At 39.7% G+C, this 11,806-nt stretch overlaps 1 protein-coding gene across 1 annotated transcript in view; it reads right to left on the bottom strand.

Moving 5' to 3' along the window:
• Positions 1-2,640: 2,640 nt before the first annotated feature.
• Positions 2,641-11,806, bottom strand: part of LOC126385756 (tropomyosin alpha-4 chain-like) — a 17,047-nt gene continuing 7,881 nt past the window's right edge. Inside the window, exons 2-5 of the mRNA XM_050037694.1 lie at positions 11,460-11,545; positions 4,654-4,742; positions 3,920-4,422; positions 2,641-3,810 (exon numbers count right to left, since the gene is read on the bottom strand). Coding sequence (XP_049893651.1) covers positions 3,299-3,810; positions 3,920-4,422; positions 4,654-4,736 — 1,098 coding nt within the window. The 5' untranslated portion in view covers positions 4,737-4,742; positions 11,460-11,545 and the 3' untranslated portion in view covers positions 2,641-3,298. The remainder of the gene's footprint in view (positions 3,811-3,919; positions 4,423-4,653; positions 4,743-11,459; positions 11,546-11,806) is intronic.

The raw sequence follows: 11,806 nt of genomic DNA, 5'->3' as shown, positions 1-11,806 counted from the left end.
GGATGTAGTGAATGTATTCAAATAAATCAAAACTGATGAAGTGAAAACAACATCAATGGGCATTTTAGTGTTTACACAGCACAAACAAATGGCCACTGCATTCTGCACCCTTGCACACACTAGCTACACAGGTCTGACTCCTCCTCCTGGTCGATTTCCCCTCTTCTCTAATGTTCTTTTGTGGATTTGTTTGGTTTTCTTATCTTTCAAATGTGTTTGGCCAAATCTTAATATCCCCTAATCCCTCAGCCTCCACACCTACAAACTCCACTGGCATGAATCAACTTATCACAAAGCCAGTTTAGGTCAATTAAGTCTTTGAGGGTCCAGGACTTATGGCTTTGTGCAGAATTGGCCAGTTCACAGGGAACTCTGCCAATGTGTGTTTGTAACAAGGGGACACCCTTGTTACAAACAGTATTCTCGGGCAATTGTGTGTAGTTATTTTAGTCTGAGCATCACAGAGACCACCATGGGCCTGTGGGCCATGTCTATGATCTCTGCTTACAAGCACTGACTGTGGTACTCATGTATGGAGACAACATAAAGGTGGCTCATGGTTCCCTTCTCCAAAGTGCTGCATGTTGTCACCCTCATGCCAACATCAATCTAAGTGTTTTATGTCTTGAGTTTATGGGTGTTATAATGGCAGATGTTCAAAAAGGAGTTTGGCGTACAATATATGAAGAAGCATATGCATGGAGGACATGTTGTTCCTCTAAATGTATTCAGACATGTTGCTTTGGACAAAAGCATCAGCCAAATAAATGGACATAAACATAAACATAAACATAAATGAGTGATAATGAAACCATAACCACAATACTTCAGACTGGATGTCCAAGTAAAAATAAGAGATCTGACCAGCTCATTGACAGCAGTAGTAAGGAGCTGCTGCATCAATGCACCAGACTACAGTATTGTAAGGAATACAAATATGTAGTGGTCATTTGTGTGTGGCAGTGCACCCATGTGAATGGCATAATTACTTCCAATTCTCATGTGAAATATTCTTAACTTCACAGTATTACAGATACAGGGCCTACTACAGTTCAATAATAGTGTTAGCAGTTATCCATGTTTGTATAGTTTATCCAGTTGACAGATAGAAATACATGTAATGTGTAACTGTTTGGTTTAAGACGCCTAACATCATTGTTTCACCACTATTATGTTAACAAGAAATGTTATTTTAGTGTGTTTTTGTAAGGAACAAATCACCTTTGCAACCATGGGTCTTTTTTGACCCACATGCATAAACTTGATGTAATGATTTAAAATCATTGTTTGTTCAGAAAATAAGAAAATAACAAAAATGATATTTGAGAAATAAAAGCAACACTGAATGCTAAAATAAAGACCTCTCAGCAAATATAGCAAGGAAACACACATCTGTGTATGAAATCCCACAGGAAATGAATGCAGGTCATTTTTGACCCGTGATGCGTGTTAGAGGGGGTAAGCTTAGGTTGGGAGTTAAAGGGTTAAAAAGTGTCCAGATTAACAATGGCTCAATGACCACCAATGCTGTATTGTCCCCTCGTCTAAACTTGAGTTAAACTAACAAGGAATAGAGGACAGACGAACACAGATTATCGAGACAGATACTGTAAAGAACAAAGGCCCCAAATCTCAATCACATGAGGAGGCTAAGGGTCGTTGTATTGGCAAAGAGAAGCTTTATAATGTATTAAAGCAGGGGTGCAATTTTTGTATTGGAAAAACATTTTTTAATTTATGATGCGTTGTTCTCTCTCAAATGAGCTTCCCTGAAAGGATGTTTTTCCCCTCAGTGCTTTCATAGTTTCATAGAAGGCAAACTGTTAGTCAGCTTTACCAGGGTTACCAATAACTGTGGAGGTTTCTGTACAACACCTCCATGGTGCTGACTCACCAGCCTTTATACCCCTCAGCTCCTGGAGAGGGCGACAAAGACACACACACACAATAACGATCTACAGTCAAACAATCAACACGTGACGTCTAATTTCATCGTCACACCAAGAAAAAGGTGAAAAAGGGGTTGAGTGACGGGCACCACAAAAGAAAGTGGCAAAAGAACCCAAGAGCACTTATAAGACCAGAACTGTAGGTCAGTCTGTTTGTGCTTATATTGTGTTGCCCTGGACAAAAAGGACAGCGCTTGTGTTTGGCTGCTGGAGGCAGTGTGCCTGGGGGGCTGCCTGACCAGTAGATAGCTGTGTGGAGGGCCCAACAGCAGGCACGCATGTCTGAGTTATAGACTCGTGATCCAGCAGGCCTGTTGTTGCTCTGCATTGCCTCTGTGTTGTTTTTGTTCCAAGTAAAACATAAAAAGTTTCTGGTCTTCGTTCCGTGAACTGGTTCAAAGCCTTGGCTTTAACTGTATGTCCACAAACTGAAACACATCCCAAAGTTTGGAGTTTGAGAGAAAAAGAAAAATCAGCCTCACAGTTGAGAATAAATAGAATAGTAATTTGTTTGATGGTGTTCAGGCTTAGGTCCAGTGTTGGGCAAATCATTTGGAACAACAACGAAACTGTAAGTGTTTTGAACTGCTCTCACTTGTGCCCTCAGCAATACACCTACCAAAGTCAGAGTCTGTCAGCAGTTTGAGAGAGATGTGAGGAACACACGGAGACACACAGAGACAGACATTCCTTGGATTTATAGATATAGAATAAAGACTCCATATTCTTTTATTTACCCATGCAAACTTCACCACAAAGCAAAGTGACAAACAATTTGAGCTGAAATAAACAGTGAAATAATGTAGATAGAAAATGATTTGAAATTCTTCAAAGTGTCCCACTACCATTTATCTTTAGACATGTCATGTGATGTGTCTGTGATGATCTGTTTACAGTCTTGAGCCTGATGCAGATATCACTTCAAACTAGTAAAACTCAGCTGTTGACCATCACCATCAATTAACGCGTAAGTATTTCCCTTCTTCCCTTCCTGCATTTAAATATATCACCATCAACAGCATTGCAGAAGGACTCATTCTTACCATGGGGAATTTGCACCAGTGTATCAGCTGGTTGCTGCAAGTTTCCTGCATCTCTCAGTAAACTCACTTAACTAAACTAAAATGTGCCTAATATGAATCACTAAAGCACACAGGACACACTCCTTTTTCTTAGTATTAACTAATATGGGATTGATCTTCATTCATAGATATATTTGTAATTTCTTCTGGTTTGCCTTCATATCCCATGAGGCTCTGTATGCGCTCTGACATTTTAATCAGCATTAGAAGAATTGCAAATTCACATAGAAAAGAACTTTCTAGCAATCTCTGAGAAGGACCAACACATTAGTAATAGTCATCATCTGAATGAGTATCTCTGGTGTCAGCAAGTTGTAATAATTTCTCCCTGTTCTCTCTCATATCCCACATCAGGCTCTGGATGCCCTCTGAATGCAGCAGCTGATCTCCGGTGATCTGCCCCAGTGCTGATGTCATCTCTTCCATCACCTTCATGACCGGCTCTAGCAGGATCAGACGTCGGGTCTGCAGCTCCGCCGCACTCCCCACCCCACTCAGCCTCCCCAGTTGACGGACAGCTTGTCTAGTTTTAGCCTGGATATCAGCAACGACCTCCCGCTTCTTGGACAAGTCCTTCAGTGAGGCCTCTGTCTGACGAATCCTGTCGTCTGTAGTTTGAATGTTAACCTGAGTTTGACTAATTTTGGAGCCATACTCAGATACATTTCTAGAGAACGTTTCCTCCTGAGATTCAAATTCACGTACTTCACTCCTAGCGGACTCCATCAAGTTAGAGGCCTGATCCATGTCTACCTGGCCAACTCCAATCAAGACTGACCCTGCAAAGAATATTGATAATTAAAGTATTCATAATACCAGCAGTGCTAAAAATACAATGATCACTTGATTGTTTAAATTAAGTCAAAGATAGAGTAAATATTTTCTTACCAGCGATCCATCCTAAGATTGGGATTGCCATGAGACCAATCCCAACATCCCTCTTTATCTGGGCCTCATCTCTCCTCCGACTCATGTTGTCATAGGTCTCTTCTGCCTCCCTCACACGACATCTCGCTTGTCTCAGTTTTTCCTGATTCCTCTCTAAAGACTCCTGATGTGACTTCAGCTCTATTCTATAATTCTGTAACTCCCCCTCTCTCTTCTGTTTCTCCTTGGCTAACCAACTCTGCTCTGCAGTGAGACGCTCAGTGTCCCCATCCAGCTTTAGAAGCTCCTGTTTGGCCACCTGCTCTGATCTTTCTAATTCCTGCTTCATGCTTTCAATCTCTCTCCTGATCTCATCAAAGGTCTGGCATCCAGGAAGGACGATGTCTGCATTCACGCTGAGGAGTAAGTCTGTGACGGTGTTGAAGGATTCAAGCCCACTCTTCAAGGGGCCAATCACAGCTTGGGCCAGTTTTATCAACTCCGGGTCCTGCGGCACTACAGAGCTGTGGGTTTACAGAGGAACAGATTAAAGTTAACCTTAGGGCAGACCCCAGATTGATTGATGTGGTGACAGTAGTTAGTTTGTACATTCTGTTTTCAAATATTGTGAGCCTCTGGCACAGTCCCTGCAGAGCAACAACCACACATCTTAATGATGTCATAGAAATCACCGGTGTTTAATTGTGTGTTAAGAGAGTATGCATGGACATGAGCATGAAGTGTGAGCTTCTGACCTGCATCTGTAGACAATCTCTCCAACATTGAACACATATCCACATAGCTGTGAGCCATGGACCTGTACAGTGGAATACTCCATCTTGGACTTAGGGAAAGAAACTCCATATTAAGTAAGCTCATGTTGCAATGTCATGAACTCAAACCTCACATGAATGGCAAAAGTCTACTCAAACATGACACAGTCATGGATGACAAGTTTATGTTTTAAAGTGAACCTATGGGGGCAGTTAAACTGAGAGTGAAACTTAAGATTGGCTGCCCTCATAGGTTCACTTTAGCTGCCTTTCTGATATTCAGTCAATGTTGTACCAAATGTTCTCGTTAGTTTTCCTACTGACAGCANGTTTATGTTTTAAAGTGAACCTATGGGGGCAGTTAAACTGAGAGTGAAACTTAAGATTGGCTGCCCTCATAGGTTCACTTTAGCTGCCTTTCTGATATTCAGTCAATGTTGTACCAAATGTTCTCGTTAGTTTTCCTACTGACAGCACTCGGTGACCTCGATCAACAGGGCTATGGGTTAAAAACAGCCGCAGTCCTGCTTTAACAGTTTTCTATATTTTGAGACAGAGATCGTAATTTTGTCAAGAGATAATTAAATGACATGACATAATGCTATTTTACATAATTTAGCCTATTTACCAATTACAATTAATGTACAAAAATCAAGAGAGAGTCATTTAGATGGGCATTATTTTGTTAGTCCGTCCTGTTAAGTTTCACTTTCTCTGAGACGATTCTCTGAAATCATGTGACCACAGCAGCCAATCAGCAGCAAAGACTGTAAACACTCAGCAGCAGTGTGTGAACTAAAAATTCTTGTAACACTAGTTGGGGTGAGACATGTTCGCCAATAATACACAAATAATATGTGCATGTATTGCTGATCAATAATGTGTTTATTTAGCATCATTACAAATGTGTATATGTATTCAACAATTTCTTGTCTTTCTGAAAATTGAATTTATGGTAACACTTTATATTAAGGTACTGTAAAAATGTTAATTAATGCTTAATAAGCACCAATGAACCAGTTAATGAGCACTTATAAGATGTTTATTAGCATTAATAAGACTATATTGCTGTTAATTATAGCACAATTAGCACAGTTATTATTGCATATAGGAGCATTATAAGCACTTAATAGAAACTTAACAGTTTATAAAGCTACCCTCAATATTAATTAATAAGATGTCTATTTACATTAATTATGATTTATAAGGGTTAATTATAGAACAATAAATGGTAAATGGACCTGCATTTGTATAGCACCTTTCTAGTCATCTAGTGACCACTCAAAGCGCTTTATACACTACGAGTCACGTTCACTCATTCACACACATTCATACACTGGTGGCCGAGGCTACCATACAAGGTGCCACCTGCTAATCAGTTTTAACACACAATAACCACATTTATTACTGGTTTATAGGACACTATAAGACCCTATCAAACAGTGTCGTATAAATGTTGATAAATTAGTAATATGCTCTCAGGGCTCGAAACTAACGGTGTCCTGACGTCCTGGGGACGACAAAAATTGCTACTGGGACACAAAGATGATGTGTGTGGGAAAATTCTGGGACAGCAAAAAGCAATATCGAAATGGTTATTTACAACGTCATTACGTATGGGTATCTGAACGTCGCTTTTGTCGCTTGAATAATTTTAATAAAAACTTACGAACAGTAAAAATACAGTGGCTTTTGCTGCACCTGATCTGGCTCCACACGTGCGCGCATGCACACACGGAACTCAACTCATTGCATGACGGTCACGCTGGGTGCCACTCGCCAGCTATGCTCGCCACTCCACATCAGAGCACAGAGCCTAGCAATGCTGAGATGGTTGAAACAACTGATGCTAGCTCGTCCAGTGCCGCTCCAGTTGGAGTAGGATGCCACACTTGGCGTCGGGACTCTGAAGACGATGTTTCATCTGTTTCTGCCCCTGTGGTAACTTAGTTTGTTAAAGTAGGCTATAGGCTAACGTTAGCTTGTTGATTTTTTTTTAGCTAGTCCTAGTTCTTTGTGATAGCTAACACTAGCAACTTAGCTAATCATGTACATGATGGCCTTATAAAGTTATAACATGTGACTGTGTGTTCTAAATTTTAATGTTAATGATAATGACAGTAACGTTACAGTTAATCAGAAGAGATGTACTCACTTCACTCAGTCAGTAATAATTAGGCTAGCAACTTTAGCTACAGAGATGAAGGTCACGCTTGAACTAGCAGCCGGTCATGTTTCTAAGTTTCCTACAGGTAAGCTGAGTATAATGAACACCCAGATAACAGTAGTGTGTGGCTGAGTATAATGAACACCCAGATAACAGTAGTGTGTGTTAGCAGAACCTTAGTGTGTAACTGTGACACTCAGAGACATTGACTTTGACAGCGATTAAGAGAGAGAGAGTGTGTGTGTGTGTGTGTGTGTGTGTGTGTGTGTGTGTGTGTGTTACGGTTCGTGGAGGGTGTTAATAAGTGCATATTAATAGTTTATTAACCTTTATAAGACACTGTTCCCACTTTAGATCCGGTAGCTGCAAAGACGCATTATGAGCTGTTAATAAGTGCATGTTAATAGTTTATTAACCTTTATAAGACACCGTTCCCACTTTAGATCCGGTAGCTGCAAAGACGCATTATGAGCTGTTAATAAGTGCATATTAATAGAGACGCATTATGAGCTGTTAATAAGTGCATATTAATAGTTTATTAACCTTTACACGACACCGTTCCCACTTTAGATCCAGTAGCTGCAAAGACGCATTATGATTCCCACTTTAGATCCAGTAGCTGCAAAGACGCATTATGAGCTGTTAATAAGTGCGTATTAATAGTTTATTAACCTTTACACGACACTGTTCCCACTTTAGATCCAGTAGCTGCAAAGACGCATTATGAGCTGTTAATAAGTGCGTATTAACAGTTTATTAACCTTTACACGACACCGTTCCCACTTTAGATCCAGTAGCTGCAAAGACGCATTATGAGCTGTTAATAAGTGCATATTAATAGTTTATTAACCTTTATAAGACACTGTTCCCACTTTAGATCCAGTAGCTGCTGACTTGATTGGTTTTAAAGTACATTCTGTTGCATGTGTCCAAGTTGAGGAATTGAGAAATAATTTATGTATGAATCATGGCATGCATATAGACTTTAGCTGTCTTGGTGGTAAGGAAAGGTCTGATATGATGGAAATTTGACAGGTTGAATTTAATGATATTTGTGATTTTTTTAAACGTGATTTAAATGATAAATTTGTGTCAAAGACCACTCCAAGATATTTAAACTCTTCTACAACATCAAGGCTCTCTCCATTGACCACTATAGATGGTTGGTCGCCCTCTGCTGACTGACGGGAGAAAAACATGCATACAGTTTTTTTAGTGTTGAGGTGCAAACAAGATTCATTAAGCCAGTGAAATACAGGTACCAAAGCTGCTGATTTTGCATGGACATATAAAACTGTATCATCGGCATATAATTGCAAATTAACAATTGGACAAACTTTAGGTAAGTCATTAACATAAAGACTGAACAGAATCGGACCCAAAATGGAACCTTGGGGTACCCCAGCTAAACAGCTGAGGGAAGGTGACTCTGAGTTTCCAATCTGAACAGTTTGTTTTCTACCTGATAGACACGATTTCATCCAGCAGAGTGCGGCATCAGAGAAATTGAAAAGGAACAGTTTTGAAAGAAGTACGTTAAGGTTTAGTGAGTCAAAAGCTCTTTTTAGGTCCAAAAAAACAGCTCCTACATAGCCACCCTGATCCAATAAACCCTTGATGTTCTCATGAAAATAACAAATTGCTGTGTTGGTTGAGTGGTGTTTACTAAATCCAAACTGCATTGGATGGAGTGGGTTGTGCCTACTGTTAAGATGGTCTGTTAACTGCAATGCAACTCATTTCTCAGCCACTTTTGACATGACTGGTAAGATACTTATCGGCCGATAGTTCTCCAGTTTGGTGTTATCACCAGCCTTTAGAACTGGAGTAACCTTGGCAATCTACACTGTTTTATGGACAGATTTATTAAGTGTGCATTTGGGTGTGCAAGAGCCTCTCTATGATGTTTTATAAAGTTACTGTCCAGACCAAAGGCATCTCTAGCCTTAGAACTTTTCAGAGATGAAATGATTTTTAAAACCTCAGGAACAGTTATTTCCTTTAAACTAAAAATTGGCTTTCTGTCATCTAGACGCTTACGTGGAGTGTCTGGACATTTGAAATTCATTGTCAACTCCTCAATTGAATGTATGAAAAAATTGTTGAAACTAGCAATAATATCTAAGTCATTTATCAAAGTGCCATTCGCCTGGAGCTGCATGTCATTGGATGTTGTGTTTTTATTTCTTCTTGTTAGTTTATTTAACAATTGCCATATCAATTTTCCATTGATTTATTTATGAATATTAAATCAATTGCTGTTTTAGATATATTGGTTATTCTTGTTGGACCTTGAATAACTTGAGAAAGGTTGTGGTTATCTGTTAGTTGCATCAGTTTTTTCTGTCAGATTTATTGTCCCAATTAATATTAAAATCACCTAAAAGAATAGTTTCCCTTTTAAAGTCGGAGCATTTTAGACTAGTTTTAAGTTGATCATAAAATGTATTTTTAGAGGAAGGAGGTTGGTACAGACATATCAAAGTAAAAGACATTTCAGGGGAAATACTTATGTTGAGACCAATACATTCAATATCTATTTCTGCTGGCCATTCAATTAATTTACACTTTAGACAGTCCTTTACATAAACCAACAATCCACCCCCTCGTCCTACTCCCCTGTCTCTTCTAAACACATTGTATCCTGAAATATTGATGGCAGCTGATGGTGATGAATGAGTTAACCAGCTTTCAGATATGCCCAATGTTGAGTCAGTTAATAGGTGTTCAGTTTCTTTGGTTTTGCCTACTATACTACGAATGTGAATATGGACAAGTAGAAGTCCTTTTGGCTTAGACGTGAGTCCCACATGAGTTTAGCATTATTAAGAGTCTGAAAAAAGTGCATTTGGCGTTGTTTCCTTATCGCCGGATTCAAAGATTTCAGTCTGACTGTTGAAGTGGAGCGTTTGTTCCCAGTTAATGTTGTAATAGGTGAAAATGTGACTGAGTTACACTCACGGGTGGTGGACACAAATCCCAGGACCGCACTGCCAACGAAGTGCTGCGAAGCGCAGCGCACCGAAATTCTCGCGCGAGCCCGTTCACATCAGACGCGCATTTCTCTACGCTGGTCGACAAGCGGTTCTGCTCCCAGCTGTTGTCTCTGTCACATTTGGGGCTGTTTTTCCATCATGGGTATCTCTCTCTGTTTGCGTGTGTGTGCCCCATCCCCACCCACTATAGCCGGCCCACTCTCTCTCTCTCTGTCTCTCTCGTGTGTGTATGTGTGTGTGTGTGTGTGTGTGTGTGTGTGTGTGTGTGTGTGTGTGTGTGTGTGTGTTCATCTCTCTCGCGCTCTGTTTAGATACCACTGACTAGTTCTATGTCTCCAGCCAAAAGTAGGACTGTTAACAGCCACAGAATGTCTTTTGACTGAGTGCTTGATGTTGTACTCCGGTGTGGTTTGGCGTGGCCATTGTCGAGCAGTGTGTTGAAGATACAAAGTTGGCTCACCGTTTGGGCAAGGTGTATTTTGCCGTCACGTCAGGTAGTGTAGCAGCAGCAGACAGAGAGCAGGAATACAGCCACGGAGAAACAAACAGTAGAATGCAATTGTTTGCTTACAGTGATCCAGTTGCATCAGATTCTTATTGTTCCTTTTGCTGCCCTGATCAGGTAGGGGATTGACAAGACTGACGGGATGTTTTTTGCGTAAAAGTTTTGCAGCCGCTGCCATCTTGCCTTGCCTTAATATGGCATTTATATTAACTTCTTATAGTCTTATTAATGTTAATAAATACCTTATTAATTTCATGTTATAGGGTCTTATAGTGTTTTATAAACCAGTAATAAATGTGTTATTATTCTATAATTAACCCTTACATATTATAATTAATGTAAATAGACATCTTATTAATATTTAGTATAGGTTTATAAACTGTTACCAAAGTTTCTCCTATAAGCAATAATAACTCATGCTGCAATAAACACTTACTCTAGTCTTATTAATGTTAATAAGCATCGTATAAGTGCTCATTAACTGTTAATTAACTTAAGCACTAATTAGCACTCATTACAGTACCTTAATATAAAGTGTTACCGAATGTATTTATTATTTCTTGGTAAATCCTTAATAATCAGTTAGTGGGTCTTATCTGAAGTTACTGATATCTAGATCAGAACTGCCTCGTAATACATTGTCTTGTCTCTATTGTTCAGACAGTGTGTAAGGAATGTAGAATCTCTCTACTAACCCAGAGGCTACACCGGGTGCATGATTTCAGCCTTGCGGACGCGGAGCACATGCTGCCAGAATTACACTCTATTATAAACAATTGAATAATGCGTCCGCACTTGGTGTAGCCTCAGGATTAGACCCAATAACTTAATACCATGACCAACTAGTTGTGATTTACAAAGAATAAATCATTAGTCAAGAGTAAGAAATTGAGCAAATACATGTGTGATGATACTTAATACAGACCTTATTAACCACTAAAACATATGTTATGTATTAGTAACTACTGTGTTTCACCAGAAGGCTTTACCAAAAACTAAAACTAAAGAAGACAGAAATGACTAAAATATGACTTTTCATGTAGTTCATTTAATGACTGAAACTAAATTGACAATAGCTGCCAACATTAACACTGAGCATATGATAATTATTGTGACTTACAGTGTGAAGTGAGAGAGGGTTCTCTTCAGCTGATGTGTTCTGATCGTCTGACGAGGAGCAGTGGAGAGACGAGGTGCTGAGAGGCACTTTAAAGGCAAACAACAGAAAGTGAAACTGTGAACATCAGTCTCATCCAATAGGCTGAGGACATCCTTTACATTGTTGTTAGAGCTGTTTAGTTTCACTCTGTCTGAGACGATTCTCTGAAATCATGTGACCACAGCAGCCAATCAGCAGCAGAGACTGTAAACACTCAGCAGCAGTGTGTGATAAGAGAGTGTTGGAGACATCAGGGAGTGTTAGAGACATCAGGGAGTGTTAGAGACATCAGGGAGTGTTAGAGACAT

Source organism: Epinephelus moara, chromosome 3 (assembly GCF_006386435.1).
Source record: "Epinephelus moara isolate mb chromosome 3, YSFRI_EMoa_1.0, whole genome shotgun sequence".
Classification (NCBI taxonomy): domain Eukaryota; kingdom Metazoa; phylum Chordata; class Actinopteri; order Perciformes; family Serranidae; genus Epinephelus; species Epinephelus moara.
This window is presented reverse-complemented; position numbering and strand designations above follow the sequence as displayed.